The 23,308-nt window shown below is 35.4% G+C and overlaps 1 protein-coding gene across 10 annotated transcripts in view; it reads left to right on the top strand.

Annotated features, from left to right (window-relative positions):
- LOC124957848 (zwei Ig domain protein zig-8) overlaps positions 1-23,308 on the top strand; it is a 195,643-nt gene that overhangs the window by 166,208 nt on the left and 6,127 nt on the right. For 9 of the 10 annotated variants that reach the window (XM_047515272.1, XM_047515266.1, XM_047515275.1 and 6 more), the window contains 2 exons: positions 16,013-16,223; positions 22,676-23,308. The exon at positions 22,676-23,308 is cut by the window's right edge and continues 6,127 nt beyond it. In XM_047515272.1, coding sequence (XP_047371228.1) covers positions 16,013-16,223; positions 22,676-22,785 — 321 coding nt within the window. In that variant the 3' untranslated portion in view covers positions 22,786-23,308. Of the gene's footprint in view, positions 1-2,670; positions 10,034-16,012; positions 16,224-22,675 lie in introns of those variants that run through there. The other variant, XM_047515274.1, reaches the window with a different exon arrangement.

Raw genomic sequence — 23,308 nt, forward strand, 5'->3', positions numbered from 1 at the left:
AATATTCGCAATGGCGATTACGAGGCAAACAAGCTCACCGCAGCTTGTTACTAATTACCGGCCATTTCATTCGTCGCGCGCTTAATCCCCCAGAGAATATTAAGCTGTTTGCACACGAGATTAGAATATGACGAGGACAATTCTCACACATTGCTGCGATTTTATTTGACTGAAATAAACGTAGTCATGCTTTTAAATTCCTTATACTTTTCTCGAACAGTTGTTAACTATAATAACGAGGACGTGATAAAATTCGATCGATCATGCGACAAAGACGAATAGTTCGAAAGCTTCGCTAATCGTTTTTATTACACTTAAAAAGATTTCAAAAAAGATCGTGCCTTTGTTATCAATCTCAAGATACTTCACGTTTCGACGTTGATTTTTTTTTATTTAAAAAGTGTATCAGAATATAGTCGTACAAACTGAAACAATATATACATACACATATATATATATATATATATATATATATATTCAATATTCATGTAAATATGCATATATATATACATTAAACTCGTTAGAGAACGAACAGCAGACATTAAACGCAAACGAGAAAAATCTCGACGAGACTCGAATGAAGAGGTATTGGAAAAGGAGAAGTAGAAGGAGAAAGAGAATGACGAAGGGAGAAAAGGATAGAGCACGGTTAATAACTCTGAGCGACGTTGTTTTAAATATCCATGTTGTGTTCCGCTTTTCCTCATTTTCCAACTTTATTCCGGGCATCGATATCCACGGGCATGGGCGAAAATATAGGAAGAATGAAAGGACCGTGAATTTCGATGACGCTGATTCCGTTGTAAATTGACGAGTGCCCGTAGATAACGTTAATTAAACTGATAAATTAAAAGTGTCACTGCATAGCGTAGCGAAAATTGATCACGCTTGTGTTGTCCATCTACGTATTCACTGGATGTATAGGTTCCTATATATCTGTGTTGAGTGTAATGTTCGTATTTAGGTATATGTGTTTATTTATCTGTATGTATGTGCGTATGTGTTCTATTTCGTAGGGAGCAAATATACGCAACGCGCGAATGGTTGCTCTAATATAACGGCATCCTTTATGATTCCTCCTCTCACTCTTTCTCTCTCTCTTCTCTCACACACTCTCTCTCTCTCTCTCTCTCTCTCTCTTTCTTTCTCTCTCTTTCTCTCTTGTCCAACTATTTCTCCTTCTCTCGAAAGCGAACGAATGTGTAAGTACATATGTACATACATATAAATAGTTCAACATACTTTACAGAGGAAGTATCGACATCGGCATCAAATACACACGTATGTATAAATACGAGTATTCGTATAAGTACACGATAGGAAAAAAAATACTTGAATAAACTCCGTCGCCTGGAAAAAAAAAAAAAAAAGAAAAGAGAAAAAAAGAGAGAGAAAGAGAGATAGAGATAGATAGATAGATAGAGAGAAAGAAAGAGAGAGAGAGAGAGAAAGAGAGAAAGTCAATGGTAGCATTAAAACGATGTCGCTATATGCACCAGTCGGCAAATGAGAACGAATAAAGCTTTGCCTTTTATTGTAAACAACATTTTCGACTCTTCCTATCTTTATCTTACATTCTCTTTCTTTTTCTCTTCCTATCTCCTCTTTTTCCAAATAACTAAAATTCCATTCTAGAAATAAATACGTAAAACGATTTTTATTAAATTCATATCATTTGTGGTAACTATTATATGTTCGAATCGTACGACATGATGGAAGGTTCAATGAGAACAAGAAAGGAAATAAAAAAAATTTCAATATAGATCCTTATTCTATGAAAGATAATTTAAAAAGGAAAAGAAAAAGTAAGTGAGAAAGGAAGCAATGAGGGATATTGTTTAGGTATTAGAATGACACGAGAGAATAGGATAAAGCAAAAACGGACCGAGTAATAAAATACTCGAAAGGGGAGTTTTTCGGTAGGTAGTAAAGCTTCCACTTTGCTATACAAGCTTGCTAAGAAGTTGACTCTCTCTCTCTCTCTCTCTTTCTCTTTTCTGTCTTTCTATCTGTATATATATATATATATATATATATATATATATATATATATCTTTCTTTTTAACGTTCTCTCTGGAATCCCAGTTTCTCGAGAAGTTCGTAGAAGCCTTTTAGTTTCGCTTGGCATACCGGTACGCTTATATCCTTCGAGAGGACCTCGCTTGATTCCCAGTGCGACCATACAATTTTAAGGATAATACGACAAAACGTGCATCGCCGTTCGGCGAACATTTCGATCGTTCCTAAAGATAAGTTGCCGAGTGGAGTTTTAAGCTAGTGATCGTATCGGAATAACCTGCCCTCCAACGATTTCATCGAATTTCCAACGTAATATTTAATTTCTTCTTAGGAACTTAATGAGTTCCTAAATCGTTCCAGGAAAACTCTTCGTTCGTGTTTCTCTTTTTCTCTCTCTCTCTCTCTCTTTTTACATATATATATATATATATATATATATATATATATATATACTTCTCTAATAAACATACTTGATGATTGAAATAAAAATTGAACAATTATGTATGTATGTGTATATATATAATATATATAATATATATAATATATAAATATATATATATATATATATATATATATATGCATATGTACGCACACGGAAAATTACATTATAACAAACAAACGAAAATTCTTCATTTAATTTCACGCGCGCAGGACTTTATAACGGCGATTCCGACGTGGCGTAGAATTTGCATACACAATGGAGAATCCCAGGGGATGAGAAGGAGGGCCGAGGAACAATCGATGAGAACGGTCGAGCTTATGCTATCTCTCCCTCGAAGCTTAAACCGCGAAAATTTGGCGCGGTGAATGCATTTTCGAAAATGCCAGTAATCTACTACCGCATACGGAAATTCTGTACGCTCTGATGGCCGCATAAACGCGAAGAACGAACCATGGACTATTCGTTATCCAAACGATTTCTGCGGGAATACGGAGTACGATCGTTTGATGTTAGCCTTTCATACGTATTAAATTCATACGATATGTATACATATGTCATATCGGTAATAAAATATACATTAAATATTGTTTATCGTTGTACCATTTTATCGAAATTTTGGAAAAAAGAAGAAAGAAAAAAAAGAAAAACAAAAAAAAAAAAGAGTCATAAATATTTCTAACGAGGTAGAAGAAAATTACTGACAAATGTTTGGTCCAAACATTATATCTTAGGGGGCGCTTATTAATTTTGCAATTTACGTAGGAACGATAGACGGACGTAGTACGAAACGATAGCTCCAATTTCCTATCGGCCATAAATTCTTTAAAATCTATACATTATTACCAAGAGGAGATACAGGAAAAAGCTATTTAATTAAATGAATGAACATCGGTAGTGCAGGTATATATATATATATATAAAAAAACAAAAAATTATTAATGTTCTATTATTTTTCCATTGTTCATTTAATAATTACGTCCCACAAAATGTTCGATCCAAAGAAGAAACTTATTTGTCAATTAACAAAAGAAACGCTTGTCGATATGTATATTAAATAAATAGAAAAATAAATCGATAAATTTCATCGAGAATGAAATACTTCAAGTACGTCGCCGTCATCGTCGTAGTTTTCGTCGCTGAGAGAAGAACGGTAAGCTCTTAATCCTTTAGCTCGAGTTTTTCGCTTTACCTACGTTTCGTTGGATTTTCTCGCGTCAAGCTATCTGAGAGTTTAATACTTTTGAGCTTGAAATACGCAACGAAATATTTCCCTCCCCCCTCCCCCAACTGGCAATGATAATGCGCATGGACATAAGATTAATAAATTAATCTTCAACTAATTTGTGTGAAGTAATCAGAATATCCGTAAAGATATAGAATAATAGAAATATAAAAGGAAACATTCACGTCTCTCGAGAATTAACGTTAAACAGCCCGTCATCCATCAAATGAAATATAATCGCCTGTTCATGAGTTTCATCGGTCAAAGAAGTTATCTCGGGTCCAATCCTAATTGAAAATTCAGAGGGGAAGAATTCTCGCTTGGTCTCGAGAAATTGTCCGACCGTTCAGGAAAATAATTTTTCTCGTGGATTCGTTAAACGAGTTTCGCTTAAGTACACGAGAGCTTGGCAGATTAATAGAAGGAGAGGAACGAGAAAGAGAGAGAATGAGCGACACAAAACGTTCGTCAACGTCGAAAGTAATAGTCCCTGTTCGAAGGCCATTCTCTTTCTATAACCGAAACTGATAACGACTCTCTAACGTCGTTAGAAAGTGTACTTCCAACAAAGCCTACCTTTAATATCCAACCGCTCGAGCTTAAATTCAATATTCCAATTGCTAAAATCACTAGAGTCTCTTTTAAGCCTGACAATGAATACCCTAATCGCTACTTACGTACCATGTCGATCGTTTCAACGAACGACTTTCTTCGTTCTTATCGGTGAACAGTTTTCAAGATCGTAAAATGTTAAATGAAAAATAAAATCTCTACGTACAGAAAAACAAATTTTGTCGAATTAATTAAATCAACAATCAATCGATTCTAACATTTTCTACAAAAAAAAACATACGAATATTAACGCGTTTGTTTTCGTGTGTACGCTTGTGCGAGTATTTGATGATGAAAAAGATTTTCACGAAATTAAAAATCTTTCAAAGAATATAAACGTTATAATAACAATAATAAAAGCGTTCTACTTTTTTTTTTCTATTATTCGAATATAATCTTCTACTATGTATATTCTTACTGGGTAAAAAAGAAAATAGAAAAAGAATGATTCATGGTATGTAGATAGATAAACACGAGAGATAAAGAATATTGACGATAGAAAAATGAAATTTATGGAGGATAAAAAGCTTTAGTGAATTCAGGCAATAAGTTATATATAAGAGGTAAATTCGGTAAGACGAATACGAAGCATAAGCTTCAGCGGTAATGAACCGCAGCTTGATTAAACCACGATTTGATCGCGTCATACGAAATTATGATAGACCCAATTAAACTTTCAGTAAAATTCTCATTACACATTGCGGTGCAGAAGCAGGAGCTCGTATAGTTGCCATTGCATTTCATGAAAGAGAGATAAAAAGAGAAAGATAACTTGCTCGTTTTTCTCGTTAATAATATCGACCGGTCGGTCTCGTTTGCACGAGAAAAAAGTATACCTTACAACAAATTTTTGCTAACTCTACCAACGCGTAGATATCAATTCGAAATACGAGGTATCCTTTAATCCTTATAAATAAAAAAAAATAAACGTACATTAACGATCATTAATTCCTTTTCCATAATAATCACGAATTTTTCTTTCCTTATATTATATAATTTTTCTGATCTATATCAATATATTTTATGATAACAATAGTTTTCTCATCTCTGTGATTTTATTTTATGAATATTGCAAATTCTTAATGTTTAAAATTTCTCAAATAATTATATTTATTATTCTATGATAATTTGACGTAATGAATATCTGAATTAAATATCACTCATCACTTTTGACGAATTACTTTAATTATTTATAAATACTTATGACAATGAAAAAACTTTTGATATTATTAGTTTGCTCCTTACTTTTAGATAGATATCATTGGTTTGTCACATTTCCACACAAAGTACTGTTATACAATGATAAGCACGGATGGATAACGTATGACTGATGGAAAGAGAAACTCGGTCAAATGGAAAAAGTACCAACGCCATTAATGACCGCAGGTGTACAAAGTAGCCTTCGAGTTTTTCTTAAGTTAAAAAGGACAAAAACTCACTGGGAGTTTCATTTCTCTTTTCAACTAGGAAAAGAGAAAACTAACTATATGAATAATATCGACGATGACAAGAAGGAAGATGATCTTTTAATAATAATCGCTTTTAATCGTTTCTTCGAAGCGAGCAAACTGAGAATTCCCTCAAGGCGATGTCGAACTTTCAAATTGATTCTAAATTATGCGATTAAAATTTCAAATTACCGAAGCTCACGGCCTCCGTCATGGTTGTATTATCATTCGAGATGTTACTTAAAAATTCCACGGTAGAAAAGCGGTAAGTTAATTACAAATAAGAGTACAAGCCTGTCCAATCCGGTGCTTCTCTCCCAAGAGAAATACAAGTTCTTCAAATTTTCATGATAGATAGCGTTAACTATAAAATATCGATCGTATTAAGGGAATAGTAAGAAAAACAAACAAAAAAAAAAAAAAAGAAAAAAAACGAGATCGTTTTTGTCTCCTCCGCGAAAGTTCTCCGCTAGAAAAAGAAAAAAAGAAAAAAAAAAGAAAAAAAAGAAAAAGAAAATAGATAAAAAAAAGAGAAAAACAACGAATCTTTCGTTCTTTCTTTAAGAAATCAAAAACTTCAAAACGAACCAACGTTCGATCTTTTAGGAAAGGGACTTGGAAATATTATGAGACAGATATGATAGTCGATGTTGTCCTTTAAGAAGGATCACGATATCCGGTTACTATTCAGGAAATAGTACTCGTTCTTCATAAGTCTCAGGGTCCATGCATGCAAGGACATAGCCGTTCGTTTTTCAGAAGCTGATCCTCGGAGTCAGGAGTAATAGCAGCTTTAAAGCCGAGATAGCGTTTGAACTTTCGGCTAAGTCAGCCCTGGCAACAGAAAGTCTTCGATATGAACTCACTCACTCTCTCTCTCTCTCTCTCTCTCTCTCTCTCTCTCTCTCTCTCTCTTTCTCCGAATACTCCTCTCTAACCCTCTCAACCATTCTCTTCCATCGTCGAACTCTCCTAAGCTCGCTTCAGGAACGATGGATGGTCCGAAGAAAAATCGAACGAATCGAGGAAGTAGGGGATAAATTCCTTTTCTTTTCTAATAATCCGAAGAAAGAACGACCGTAAGAAGCGAGGAGGACTAATCTGGTGGACGACGACGACGACGACGACAACGAGGACGAAGAAGACAACGACAACGACTCACGGCTTTCAATCGGTCTTCCAACGTCCCAACGACGGAACGGCGGAAAGGAAGAAATTGCGAATCCATCGTCTTTCACGTTGTCGTCTTGACTATCGAGAAAAAGGAATAAAGCCGGATTTTAACGCATGACCGACGCACTTTTCTCATCGGATTACTTCGACAATAGTTTCGACAATAGTTTAGTATAGTATCACTCGAAGACGTCTCGCTCGACTTAACGTAAAGCTTCACTCAATTTCTTACGTTTTAATAATCGAGATCTGCTCTCGTTGCTATTGTTATTATAAAAGACAACGAAAAATAGCGAAAAAAAAAAAGAGAAAAGAAGAAGAAGAAAAAAGTAAGAACATATCATTGTGTCCTTCGTAAGAATTTTATTTGCTAGTCAAAATTTACGTGCCGCACCTGCTACAACGTAAAATTGCCATAAAGCTGATACCGGTTATTGTGCAACCGGTGAGCGAATATTATTTTTGATACGTCCTATACTCACGGCGTACTCCATATACGAAAAAAGGTCTCAAGCAACGGGGAGAACGTAAATCAAACTCAATCGGCCATAATAAGGAAGCTAGACGGAGATGGAAATCAGGCATATCGATAACTCCCTTTTCGTAAAATTGTCACACACATTGCCCAATATTCCGATTTTTTACAACAGGAAAAATCAAGAAAATTTTTTTATCGAGGAATCAACGTGCAACGTAATATTAGAGATTAATTTTTGTTTAATGTAAAAAAAGGTGAAGTGAAAAAGCATAGAAGACAAACGAAATCCATTGTAATTTGAAGAAACGATAAGGAGGTATGTTGAAAACGAGCTCTCACGCTAGAAATTCGACTCTTTGTTTCGAAAAGTTTGAACGAACTATTTTCGCATTTTGGTTTCTAGTACTCGCATCTCGGGATCTACAGACAAGAGGTAGTTCAAGATCGTTATTCTCGATCGATGACATTACCGTAACTAAAATCGAAAAAGTATCTCGAATACGACTCCTTGGAGTCGTATCGAGAATCGTTTCGAATCTCGCGAGGGAACGAGATTGCTATTGGAATTCGTTCTCAACCAAAGCTAGTTTTCGTTTGGTCCTCGCGACGATGTAAGTTGTAACGATCGTTCGTCTTGGAAAATTGATTTTGAAAAGTACGAAAATAGAGCTACACGTTGAGATCTTTTACGTTTGAAAATCAATGTTTCAAAGTATCGATAGGCCGATTGAAAGGAAAAAAAAAAAGAAAAAAGAAAAAAGAAAAAGAAAAAGAAAAAGAAAAAAAAAGACAAGAAAAGAAAAAGAAGAAAGAAAAAGCTTAATTCGTGTTATTAGTTCTTCAATCTACGAGGGAAAATTTCAATGTACGTCGATATTACAGCTAACCACGAAATAGAATAACGCGATAATTAATGACAGACTTCGTTCATGTCTCTCTTCTTCTCTACTCCTCCCAATATCTAACTAAATGTGTAATAATGATTATTCGAGGTGAGCTTAATGCGGAATTTTAACCCGAATGGACGACAAAACTTTCACCCTTTAAAATTTTCACCCGAATACGAATGAGTTATTTCTAAAAACTTTCTTTTCTCTCCTTCTCTCTCTCTCTCTCTCTCTCTCTCTCTCTCTCTCTCTCTCTCTCTTTCTCTCTTTCTCTCTTTCTCTCTCTTTATATTTCTCCGTAGAAATTTACGAGGGTAAAACGCAAGAGTGTAAAAAAGCTGCTTCGGCTCGCGGCTAACGTTTGAAATCCACTACGAGTACGCTTAGTTTCGTTCGAGGAACGATGACAAAGTTTTTATATGTCTTCTCTCTCACCCCCAGGAAAAGAACGATTTCTCGCGAAGAACGATCATAAATTTCCATTTGCGCCATTTACCCCGAATCCACGGGATTGCCATTGGCTATCTATATAGGTTCTTATTGAACGATAAATATAGAATGTCTCAAAAGCACCAGGATTCGACGATAGGAGTTCGGGCTTCTTCTCGGATAAAACGTTGAGTTTATATCCTTTCTTATCTCACCTTTAATTCCATCATCGATGTAGGTAATCATTTATCCAGATTTCTGTCACCAACTATGAGAATAGATGAGATATCGATGATATGGAACAAAAAAAAAATACGTATAGTAATGATAGATATAATATATATATATTCATGTTACAATTTCACTAACGACGACTCGTTCTATCCGTTCTATTATACTAGTAATAAAAATATGAAATACATTTTGCCATAATATTGATATCATCGTTATCGTCTCTCGGCTTACTCGAAAGAAGTAGCATTATAATATTGCAATAGCAATAACGCTCATGCGTACACAATGGTGAAGAGTGAACGATACCAGGACGTACGTACTTTCGAAAATAGCAAAAGGGAAAGAAAGGGAGGGAAAGAGAGAAAGAGAGAGAGAGAGAGAGAGAGAGAGAGAGAGAGAGAGGAAAGAACCAACCGTGAAAGTTTTCCGATCGAATCGACGTAAAACTCTCGACGTAAAAGGCCGTTCATAAATGCGAACTTTCTCGATTCGCTTTGTTACGCGTTTCTACTGTACCGCGTACGTTTCATAACGTCGAAGGAACGACGGGGTGGTACAACGATCCACGCTCACGACTACTCCAACTCTTCTTTACCATTGGAATAAGAGGACTCATAGAAGGGTGAGGATGCATACCAACAAAGAGGATAGTAAAGGAGAGCAGAGAGAGAGAGAGAAAGAGATGTTGAGAGCGAAAACGAGGAGGATGCCGACCCTCTCTTATCGGGCGTCGAATTGCTAATCTTCGCTAAACTCAGCGAGCGGAAATCCAGTTAAGTGGATGTCGCGACAGTTACGGTAGTATACTAAGAGACACGAGGAAAGGGACAGGGACACGGCGGTATACGAGATCGAATTTCCTTTCGGACGTAGCAAAACTTGAGGGACAGTTTGGCACACGATACTACACCACTACCACCATCACCACCACTATCCACCCCACGTCTGTTATAATCCGCCTTACTTCGTCCTTCCTTCACCCTTATTACGAACCATCTCTATAGATTCTTCCTAATCTCCATTCGCTTCTCTAATTCGACTTTTAGTTCGAGTTATAGTTAATTCTGATCAAGGATCTTTCGTATAATCCTCCTCAATTTGGATATATATATATATATATAACATCAGAAATACTTTCACTGTGACTTATGTTAGTTATATTAATTTGCTTTTCTCTTTCGTAGGAAAGGGAAAGTTAATCGAGTAAACAAATAAAATATTACTTTTGATTATTCTCTTTCTGAGAATTCACCAAAGGTAAACATTAAGATATTCGAAACTGGTATTCATTTGGGGCAAGATTTTACTTTTCGTGAAATCTTCTTTAGACCCTCGATAAATTCCCCCTTATCGATTCTACTATGTGAATTTGCGATAGAATGATCAACCGTATCTTATTTAAGAAGGGATATAGAGGGAAGATGAGAAGACATCTAAACGAGATTAGGAAAAAAAGGAAGAAAATAGAGAAACGACCTTATGCCCTCAAGGACCATTTTTAAAAAGGGAAAAGCTTTGAAGCTGCCAACTGCATTCTCCTAATAATTGTAACTTTTGGTGAGAGGATTGTTTGAGGGTTAAGTACCTAACACTCTGGGGGTAATGCTCTCTCACTAATTACCGAAACGGCATACATGTGGGACTGCACAATGCCGTTCTCGCGCCGACTTTTACCACTACGAAGAGAAACAAGAACATACTTCTAGTCGCAAGAAGTTCGTGCATTGTCCTTGCATTAGAAGTACCACCAACCCTGAAATTAATTCTACCTCCTTCTCTGAACTCCTTGAAATTTATCGTAAAATCAATAAGGAAGATATCGATTAACTATCGTTTACCAAGATCTCGTCCTTTGTCCTATATAAGGAATACGAGATAGGTACTTCGTGAAGGGCTCCTTATCGTCCTGCTTTGTATGACTTAACCTGTAAAGCCGCACAAGATTCGAGATTACAAATACGCAGCCCTTTAAGTCTTCCCACGTGTCTCTCTATATCTCCATCTCCTTTCACTTTGGATACCATCCAAAGGAACGAGGACTAACCTCGAGGCTAACCGCCAAGCTTCTGTAAATTTCTAACGGTGAAACAATTCATTAGAATACGACTGGAGGCAACGACGAACAAACGTGTTCATCTCTAATACTGGAATTTTCTCTCTCTCTCTCTCTCTCTCTCTCTATATATATATATATATATATATATATATATATATATATTTCTTTCATGTTTCATGTATTATTATATAACGAGAATACGTTTCACGTATTATTATATAACGAGAAAAAAAACACTTTTTTTTCAAGATTGAACTATCTACATTAATACATATATTATTTCGATTTTTTCCAATGATAATTAGAGGATAGGAAAAAAGACGACAGGAAGGGAAGTGATAAAAAAAAAAAAAAAAGAATAAACGAAAACCGCGGTTGGATTTCCGATCACCAACCCAACCCAAACTGCGATATTTACTCTAAATTCGTGTAATCAACAACTCTCGGTCGCTATTTAAACTCCAACATCCGTATATGAACTTCCACGGTATCTCGGTATTCGATTTATCCCGATCGTCCGATTAAACCTAGCAAGATTTCTTTTTTCTCGAGAGATTGAAATCGATAGCGAGTTACGATCGCGTAGGAGGATCTAACTGCGAATTCGAGACGAGAAGAAAAAGGGAAAGAATGGTAGGAAACGATAAATGCGAGAGAGCGACGATAACTGATAATTTCGATGAAAATATCGGAGGACTATTGGACCGTATATTAATTCGAAATACCAAGTATCCGAATGTCTTTGTCGTTATTTAATGCGTTCGTATGCGTTTTTCAAAGTATGTATTTCTATGCATATATATATATATAATATATATATTTTTTTTTCTAGAGAAAGAGTGAGTTAAAAGCTAACGCTTCGTATACCGATTCAATCCGGAAGCCCCTCGAGCTTGCAAAACAGGCAAGTGTAACTCGGCAAACTTACGCTAGATACAGGCGTGTGCTCGCGAGCGAATGAAAGCCAGTCCATTCGTGCAGAGAGAGAAAGAGGGAAAGAGAGAGAGAAAGAGAGAGAGAGAGGAAGAGAGAGAGAGAGAGAGAGAGAGACACACGCAACCCTGCAGCGTGAGTCGATGGAAATTCGTGTGAAAACTAACAAGAGAAAGGGGTGATACGGTAATAGTAGTAGTGATGGTAGTGGTGGTGATACGGAAGGGTGTATGCTGACGCAAGAACACCTGCTGTTTGCATACACCTACCGAGTAATTCGATCTATCTTTGGACTGAAACTCTCTCCGAGTTTTTATATATATATATATATATATATATATATATATATATATATATATAAAACCAAAACAAAAGAAACAAAAAAAAAGCAGAGAAAAACAAAAAAAAAAATAAATAAACGCACAAAGCGATCGGCGAAAAATGTTTTCGGTCGAATCAGCGATCGCGTTTCCCGTATACGTCCTTTCTGTCTACCTGTTTTTCACTTCCGCTTTCGCATTTTAAGCGCAACTACTCGATGGTACTCGGCGAGACCCGATCGCTCGGAAATTGGACGGCTCGATTTCCTTTCGAACGCTACCGAATTTATAGTTCTTCGTTTTAATCGAAAAACCAACCGACCAATGTCCTATTCGGCCCATTTTAAACTCCGTAACTCCAGGAAAAATGTTGTTTCTTTTTCTTCTTCTTTTTCTTCTTCTTCTTCTTTCTTTTTTTTCTTTTCCCCCCACCCTTTCTTTTTTTGCTTTGTAACGCCCGAGGAACGTCAGCTTGACTCGTAAAACGCAGCTATACGATTTTCAAGACGAATCTCATATATCAATGCCGCCGATTCTGAAGGCAAAGCTCTTTGGGGACCAACGTAATTGGGATTCTCGGAGGACAGGAGATTTCGAACTTTCTCTACCGTCCTTCTGTCTGTCTCTCTCTCTCTCTCTCTCTTTCTCTCTCTCTTTCTCTCTCTCTCTCTCTCTCTCTCTCTCTCTCTCTCTCTCTCTCTCTCTCTCTGTCTTTCTCTCTCTTTCTGTCATTGTATTCGTCTTTCCTTCGTGTAAGATAATTTTTTCATATATGTCAAAGGGAAAGAACAATTCCAGCGAAATTATTTTACCATCCATCGACAATCTTCATCGAGAATAATCGTCCAAATTCTTATTATTTAAAACTGACGTTATAAAATATTATATATGTCAATAACGATATTTCCAAATGTAAATATTTTCCTATTCGATCGGCAATGAATTAAGATTAATCTAAAATTCGTTTAATTAATGTCCTTAAATTCGAACGTTAATTAAAACGAAGTACAATAAAAATATACGGATGTACCAATGCAATTGGTCCAATACCGTGCCATAAACCGTGAACACATCGGGATTATAGTCGAGAACTCACGAAACGTTTTATTCGTTAGCCCTTTATCTCTATTTCTCTTCCTTCTACGACCATCCAAAGAAGAAGAAGAAGAAGAAGGAAGAAAGAAAAAAACGAAAGGAAAGAAGAAGGATAGCCGAGTACCAAGCTCGTTCCATTTGTCAAGAGTAATTTGTCCGTTTCCATTTTGTGCATTTCACGCTACTACCGTATTAAAGAAAGATAAGGTTGGCATAAAACGCGGTGACGAGGCCAATTAATCGTTCTCACCTTTCACCATGATTTCCTCCTTTGTTTGGCCATCGTCATTCACGTCGATCTTGCGTATTTTTCATTTCTCTTCAATTCTTCACGTTATTCCTTCATTCTTTATCGTTTCCTATGTAATACATTCAAAGAAATAAATTCCATGTCTGTTAAGACAAAAAAAGAAAAAAAGAGGAAGGATATATGTTAAAAATATGACATTAAATATAAGAATAAGTATACATGATTAAGAATTGTCATAACGATGGAATAGTATAAGGAGATTAACGTAAGAAGATTAGCATTTCAATATATAGAATGAAAATGGAAGAAAATAGTTTTCCTTGCATATATATATATACATATATATATATATATATATATATATATATATATATAAAATATATATATATGTATTTAATATAGATACATACATATATACTCGTACATAGCCGTATGTAACAAGAGAGTTAATTCTCACATTCCGCTCGCTTTTTAGAAAGAGCTCGCTCATGTGTATCCATTAGTGCTTGATAAAATTAAGTCTATAGTAGAGTATGCTCGTATTTCTATCCCAATATTAAATTCCTCTCGTTGAATTTTACAACTTACAGAATCTATCCTCGGATCTCGATATTCCCAATAGATGTTACATCGATATTCCGTATGCGTCCCTTTATGAATCCTTTCCATATTGACGATGTTATCCGTCATACGTATACACAATACACATCTTTTTTACCTCAAGTACATTTGTTTCAACCGATAATAATTAAGCAAAAGAGAAAAAGAGAATGAGAATGAGAGAGAGAGAGAGAGAGAGAGAGAGATAACTCGACCGAGCATGGCGTGGAACAGAGTATTCATAAAGTCCAACTACAATGTAGTGTGTAACCGCTAGAGTCAGCTTAAGGGCTAGTACCTTAACTAACGTAACAAACAAAAGAAGGAACATTTAACAGGCGAGAATGCGCGCTCTTCCGACCTACCCACTTTCCATGCTTTTCTCTTTTGCCAGGATCCGTCAAGCGCGAGAATCTCTGCTCGTAGGATTCTCTCTGAACCGACCATTCTTTTACGCTCAAGTTAACTCCTCGTGTACCCTTTAAGTATAGAAGTACATATGTATATACCTAAACAAATTACAGAGAGGATCCTTTCAATGCGTTTTATCTCGCATAGAGATAGCGGAGATTTTCTACCTTTAAAGATTTTTAGTCGTTCATTCCCTTTCATCTCGCATATAAAGTAGATAAAATTACCAACATATATTTCATATATACTTCAGTGGTTGTAATCATCAACGAGAGATTATAAAATTCATTATTGAAACCATTTGTCGATGATAAATAAAATCGAGTATTCACGAGAGTTCGTATATCAATGAGAAATAGATACATACGTACGACATAGCTTGTAATTTACACCATATCACATGTGTTACATACTCGTGTAATTCGAATCGTTACACGTTAATTGGAAGTTAAATTTAACGAATGGTAGTTGATAGTTTACGAAATGACCCGATCCATAAAAGATTCAACGTGGCCTCAGATCTCCGATTTTCATGTATATTTGATAAAGTATAATGATTTTTTAAATATTGTTAATGCATAACTACCTGCGATTTTTGTTCAAAGAAAAATTTCACGAACGACATACATACTTACATAAATAGGTATGAAATAAAATACCTAGTGTCGAGATGACACGTTATTTTCCAAAGTGAAAAATCTCTAATTACCATTCTTAATGTCGGTCGACGGAAAAATATCGATTTGTTATCGACCTGAGCGAAACAATTAGAATTAATATTGTCGATATATACGCATATACGATTATATGCGTATATGCTCATATTACAAGGGAACACGCGAATGTATTCGATATTTTGTTTTTTCTTTTTCTCTTCTTTCCTTTTTTTCCATCCTATTAATGTTCTTATTTCCGACGCGGTAGTATTATCAAAGAGGTCCATGCTAGTCGACTCACTTCCATCCTAGTGTCCTAGAAACGTTCAATAAACCGATACGAGAAAAGCAGGAATAAACGACATATTAATTTCAAAAAACAAAGATAGTAAAGTGTCTTATCGAACGAAAAAAAATGGATATATACATAGAGAAAGAGAGAGAGAGAGAGAGAGAGAGAGAGAGAACATTTCAAATGCAAAATTGTCCGGTAATTTATAACATTCGATGTCGAGTCGCTTCTGCTCACTCGAGAAACGAGAATACATCGTCGAGTTTCGCGATAAAGTAATAACATATGTGTGCACATACGTGGTACAGCGTTTTCCGGTAGAAAACGAATGATGAAACGGATGAGTGAGAGAGAGAGAGTGAGAGAGAGAGAGAGGAGATAGAAAAAAAAATATAGTAGCACGTAGCCCGGCAGGCTCGTCAAACGAAATCGTTCTCTTTATCTTCTGCTTCCAGAGCCCTACGCCGCCGCAATACGTATTCTGGTATCACAATAACCGGATGATAAACTACGACACCTCGCGGGGCAGCGTCATCGTACAAACCGATCCAGGACCAACCCAGAGTCGACTGACGATACGCCAGGCCGTAGAATCGGACACCGGCAATTACACGTGTAACGCGTCCAATACCAAGCCTGCATCCATCTTTGTCTTCGTTACCGAGGGTGAGTATATTTATGTACATACATACATATGTATTAGCAGTCTAACTAAAATAACATAAACGTATCGTTTCGCACAATATATATTCTTAAAAAAGGATTAAAAAAAAAAAAGAGACAAGAGAAAAAAGAGAGAGAGAAAAAAGCGAAGAAGAAGATGAGAAAGAAGAAGTAACTAATCTTAGTCATCATTCGGTAGTGATTAATGTCCTTTCATATATCATGTATAAAAGAGAAATAACAAAGAAAAAGAAAAAGAGATAATAACAAATGGACATCTTCGTGAATTCATAAAAACGAAACAACAATACTCGGAATCCAAAACGCGTACGTTATACGTTTCACCTTTTACGATAATTAAGAGTGAACGCGATAACGTAACTCCCTCGAGGTATTCACCAACCTCTCGGAGAATCGTTGATTTATTTTTCTACTATTCTTAGGGGAAGGAAAATTAATGAAAAGTTCGAAATACATTGAAGTGTTCCACCAGTGTAGATAACGGGAGAGAATAAAACTCTCCAGACACTATTTATGATTAGAAAGGAATTTAATGTGTATTTATTCGTAGAGAAGAAAAGAAAAGAAAAAAAATAAAAAAGAAAAAAAAAAAAAAGAGAAAAATACGAATATAATAGCCTTTAATGAAAGATAAACGAAAAAGAAAAGATATGACCGTTTATAAAATGTGATTAAAAAAAATTAACATTTCGGTGAATAAGTAAGTGAACATCTTTGAATCGGCTTCTTACACGTTAATAAGTATTTACGAGAGGATGAGAATAAATAGATTACGATGAACAAAGAGGCATTAGAAAGGTATTAAAAGTAAGACCCTTCAACTTCCGAGTATGCTTGAGTACATACATATGTACATACGTATGTTGTACGTATGTATGTTGTACGTATGTATATATATATATATATATACGTACGTATTTATGTATAGACGTATATACGAATATATATTTCTGATCCGATTAAACGAAACTGTTTCACGCGTTGCACGAGAAACAACTTAAAAAAGGTCGAAATATATTCATCGAGGTAACTAAGGTTACGCGTTTCCACTTTCCCCTGTAACCAACTCCCCCCCCCCGGTCTTATAGCAAGCTTTATATTAAAATACAAACATCGTCTGTTATTATAACGTGTACTCTTTTCTCGGTAGCCCTTAGCCACTTTTTTCCACCAAACGAAAATACACTTGAGCAAGCAAAAAACCACTCTCTTTCGTTATTTCTCCCATCGTAGTTCATTAAACGAAATGACAAAATGTAGTAACTTGTATGTTATATAAATAAGTACATTTGTTAAAAATTTGTAAATAATGTAAATCACGAGGTTCTTTCACGATTCGAAGGAGTAACACAAAGAAACGTGTTCTTTTTTTTTTCAAGCAATTGTATGTGTGTGTGTACGTGTGTGTACGTGTGTGAATACTACAAAAAGAAACAAAGTGACATATTACTCGTTAAATTTTTTATCAACGCACAAGACACGCTCTCATAGAAGCAAAGGGATATTTTTAAAAATAATACGTGCTTTAATAGGCGCTCCAATAAGTTTCTGGATGTATATGTGTGTATCGGTGTGGGTGTATGGTGTACATGCGCATACTCACGCACATAACTCGTCTCAGCGTCAGGAGATCGAACGTGTTGGGATCCACGCCCCACCAGGAGCACTCGAGCGAGCTTGCAGAGAGAAAGAGAGATAGATAGAAGAGCTTCTTCGGTCCTTCGACGATCGATCACTTCGATGACCTCCCCTAGCGTGCCTCTCTATTTCTCACACACTCACACATTCTCCCTCTCTCGTATATTCTACACATACACACACACACACACACATACTATATATATATATAGTATATATCCATGTTTTTCTACGTACAATATATTGTACATATCTATATACATACATACATATATATATATGTATGTATGTATATATGTATGTATGTATGTATGTATGTATATATATATATGTTTAATATATATATATATATATATATATATATATATATATATATATATGTTTAATTCCTTCTTAATGAGACTCAAAGCTAACGACAAAGGCTTGACGAACAAAAAACTTCATTCTCTCTCTCTCTCTCTCTCTCTCTCTCTCTCTCTCTCTCTCTCTCTCTCTCTCTCTCTCTCTCTCTCTCTCTCTCTTTCACTCTCTCTTTGTCGAAATTCTTGGGGTTGACACAAAAAAAAATCGTAATCGGCTCGTTCAAAGGGCAGAACGGTTCGCTGTGAAACCCTCATAATCGACCGAAGAAAAGAGGAAGGAGGAGTTGCCTTGTCGGAAAAGCTTAATTAGATTACGAAAAAAACAAAGGGGTCGAGGGTGAAAGGATCATCTTGATCCTTCGAACGATGTAATCTCAAGAATCGTGAGGGATAACAAGACTTGCCCTAACTTTTGTCTTTTGGTCTTCTAAACATTCGTTTGGTTTCTTATATATATATATATATATTTTTTTTTTTTCTTCATTAGATTTTCTTCTTTACTTTCTGTTTTTTTTTTCTTTTTTCTTTCTTTTTTTTGATTTTTCTTTTTTTTCATGATTAAAACTTACGACAAGGAAAGTTACTTGTCGACTTTATAAATGTTCATTTATTTTTTCGATCCCTTTCATATTCTTCACTTTCAAAAGATCGATTCGAACTAGGACATAATCGATTTTTTTTTCCTTTTTTTTTTTTCTTTTATTTTCTTTTTTTTTTCTTTTATTTTCTTTTTTTTTTTTTTCTTCTTCTTCTTTCTCGTCTTTCTAGATGGTATTACCTGAAGTATAAAGGTCAGGCGTGATCTTCCATCGCGAGATAAGACGTTTTCTCTATCTCCCCTTGCACAGGACCAAACTTAAGTCCAAGACGATGCAAAGGGTGAACGAGGAAGCTCCAGCTCGCCTTTCGAAGCTCGTACCGAGTGTCCATGAAAAAGTAATGAGAGAACGCTGCAAAGGTTGCTTCGTAGTTTTGCTCGTGTTACTCTACTTGAAAGGAGGAAAAGAGAGAGAGAGAGAGAGAGAGAGAGAGAGAGAGAGAGAGAGAAAGAGATAGAGATAGAGATAGAGATAGAGAAATAAAGAGAAAGAGAGAGAGAGAGAGAGAGAGATATTTAGTCGACCTAATTTCAATTCGAACCATTTCCCGATGGAACGTTTATGAGAAAACGAATTCTATATGAATGTACATTCAAACGTAACACAGAAAATCTTAATTATTTAATCACTTTTTCATTAACATTCTAAATTCATTTTAACGGTGATTCATGTATTTGTTATTATTGAATTATAACAGATGAAAGAATAGAATTTACATCGTTTATAGAAACCGCATACTTTAATCGATTCCAACGATTTTCAATAGATGAATAATCAAATGAAATATTATTATTTCACAAAACGAACTTTTCATTCGGATACTTGTAATACATATATATGTATATATGTGTATGTATATATATATATACATGTATACGTAGTTTTCATCCAAGTAGATCTCCGTTAGATGTACACATTCTGATGAAATTTTGAAGACACCAAGTCCATTATGGCGTCGCCTCACAGACCACGAATTTCGCGCGTGTACTAACGTCCTGTACCTACGGCGCCATATATACACAGAGGATCGTAATTCACGCTCTCCCGGGAACATATGGGCGAACGGCTCGCCGTAAATTACGGTAAAAATGTGCATGCGCTCGCGCTTCACGAAGGACACGTATACCCGATGAATGTTGCAAATCTGAAGGCCCCGGAGCTTTGCGTCATGAATCCTGATAGTACACGTAGGAAAACGTGACGGCTAAGAAATCACGACCTTCTTTTTTCATTTCTCTTTCCTTTATTTTTTTCTTTTTTCTTTGTTCTAACTTTTTTATTTTTTTATTTTTTTTTTTTTTTATAACCATCTCGCAAAATACCAACTCGTTTTCAACAAATCCGAATAAAACAAATTTTCTACTTTGATATTTTGAGTAATAAATATTATAATCAAACGCATATACAATTTTAAGTCAAATCGATGAAATTTGCTACATAATTTAAAAGAGTATTAATTTGCAATAAATAATAAACGTATTTAAGTACATCGTCGATAAATGCAAAGCTAATGATACGCGCATTCGTTTAATTGATTAAATTTTTTAATAATCTTTATTGAAGAATAATAGTAAAAACGGATAATATTAATACGAACGTATATTGCACGAATTATAGTATAAATTATAACATATTTTATTTATTATTTTTAAGTTATCAAAGAGATGTTTTTTATATCAAGTAGATCACTTAATAGAATATTACTTTCCGTTATGGTCCATACACGGCAATACTATTACATAAAGATAATTAATAGGTACTTTAAAGGATCGTTTTCTATCAAAGTCGAAAAATTACGTGATTTATTTCTATTGATATAATACTTTTGATATTAATTTCTTTCATGTTTCCCGTTAGGAATCCTTCGATATCGTTTCATTGAATTTCCTTTTTCTCTTTTTAGAAACTTTGAACTCGGTCGATCGATGTTGAAAGAAAACGTAAAAAGTCAAAATGATCGTACAAAAATTGTCGAACGCCAATTACTACTCGTTCACTTTCTTAGATTAAAGCGAGAAGCTTAAGGCTCTTTGAAGACTAAAACACGGAAGCCTTACGCATTATACCGGCCCAGTTGTCAGACTGCGAACGTCCCTTTGTGCTTTGGTACACGTCTTCTATAATGCTGTAGCGGCGACGTAATTGACAAAGTTTACGTCGACTCTTGTTCATAAATCTAGAACTCATTTAGTTTCGAAGATCTCCACTATTTGATCAGGAAGTTGAATTAAACCGCTTTATTGTCAGACACCAGCGTCGATATTTCCCTCCTTTGAGTTCCAGAATATCAATTAAAAGTGTTATCAAGAAATTGATCACAAGAATAGAACGATATAAATAATTTCACGAAAGGAGAACTACACTGTGTTTGTTAAATAGTAATGATCTTCATATGTATTTATGTATGTATATATATATATGTATATATATATATATATATATATATATATATATATATATATATATATTTATGTATGTACTATACTATACTACACATATGGTATAATATATATATAGAGATATATTTGGTCGAAGGTCGTTAAATCGAAGGTTTCTTAGTTTGCCGCAAATCACAGTACCCTTACTTTCCTTATAGCTTTACCCTAGCCGAATTTAACTTTCCGATTAATTAACGTAGGGTCTCCCAGGCGAGATATAAGCCAAGAACGAAGTTAAACCGAGATAGCCGTTCAGAGTAAAACATTTTGTATGGGACGCCGGCAACACCGGTTGCCTAGAAAAAAAGGGTACTTGAGCTAACTAAGCGGAAAGTTAACGTAATTCTTGCGAAAGTCCGAACAAAGCGAACTAACAATGAGTCCGTTTGCGGGAGACTCGGAAGCGTAACGAGAAGAACTCGAGGGACAAAATATCGGTCCGGTCGACGATTACAACCTTCCACAATTTTCCTATAGCATGAATTTCCTTCAACTAGATTCATCGTCTCTTTTCCTTCTTCTCCTCCTACTCTTTCTCATCCTTTGAATTATACATCGATCACGAACGATCGGGAGAATAATGAAATAATGAATTACATTTCATTCATCTAACCGATTTGCCATCGTTCTCGCACACAGGGGGAAAAAAAAAGGAGCTCGTTTAAAAATTGCATTAGATTCGATTATCGACAACGTATCTATGCTCGTACGAATTTTAAACTTATTCTCGTACATCCTTTCATCTTTTTCCAACGTCACACGATGTCCTATATCATCGATCATAAAGCCAAAGGATATAGTCAATGTATCAATTAAAATTAAAAACCTAAATATCTAGGTTACTTTATTGAATAGAACAATGTATCTGATATAGAATATGTTTAATTATAAAGAAAAAAAAAAATTAAATATAATGAGAATATATTTTAAAATATAGTCACAAGGCAACCTAAAAACATTTTGAATTTTTCCTATTACAAATGAAAAGAATATATTATATCGACGTTATTTACGCAATTCGATCGAACGATAGTTTATCCTAATTCACAGTACACTTTACATTCTTTAAAGAGAAACAAAAAAAAAAAGAAAGAAAGAAAAGAAAGAAACAAAGAATCTTATGGAACATTGTGCACAGTCAATCGTCGAATTTATAGAACTCCTACTGTCCGAATCCAAATAAGAAAAGAAAACAAAGGTTAAAGGTAGATTAACGGAAGCAATGAGAGGATGAAGGTTAGAAAGGGGATGAGAGGGTGAATCGGAGGATATGGTCAGCGACTTTGATCAACGACTGTACCGAACCATCCGAGCTCTCGATCCTGTCGGACCTTCGTCTCGCAAACTTTAATTTAATTACTCTTCTCTTATTCGATCCTCTCTATTTTTTGTTCCAGGTGACAAAATGGCGGCGATTCAACGCCGCAAAACGTCGGCCGCGAGGAAGATTCTAAACGAAATGCTGCTGACGACTATGCTCGCAGCCAGTCTCGTTCTGGCACGATAAACGATTTCATTTTGAAATGTCTATAATTATTTAAATCCGTACGACTACTTCCATTTGCGATAGGTAGGTTACACCAGTCCGCGTTTTTAACGAGTATTCATGTCCTTTCTTCTTCCATTCATACTTTTTATCATAACAAATTTTCTTCTTTTTTCTCGAATTTATTCCATTTTTTGATTTTTCTTTTCTACTTTCTTTTCTCTCATTCTCTCTCTCTCTCTCTCTCTCTCGCTCTCCCTCCCTCTCCCTCTTACTCACTTTGTCTTTCTCTCTCTCTCTCTCTCTCTTTCTCTCTCTCTGTGTCTCTCTCTATTTTCTTTATTTTTTTTCTTTCACATTTTATTCCATCTCGAGATCGCCGTCGGTCGGGTCTAATCGGATATGCGAGATTTTCGTGGAAGATTATTCGATTGCCTGCCATGAGTCATTACGTGTAAGACCGGCACGCGACTCGAATTATGTAAATAAAATACGCGTTGGTAATCGTAATCGTTGCACCACGACAGCCCAATTGCGAGCTTTG

This window comes from Vespa velutina, chromosome 2, assembly GCF_912470025.1.
Source record: "Vespa velutina chromosome 2, iVesVel2.1, whole genome shotgun sequence".
In the NCBI taxonomy this organism is placed as follows: domain Eukaryota; kingdom Metazoa; phylum Arthropoda; class Insecta; order Hymenoptera; family Vespidae; genus Vespa; species Vespa velutina.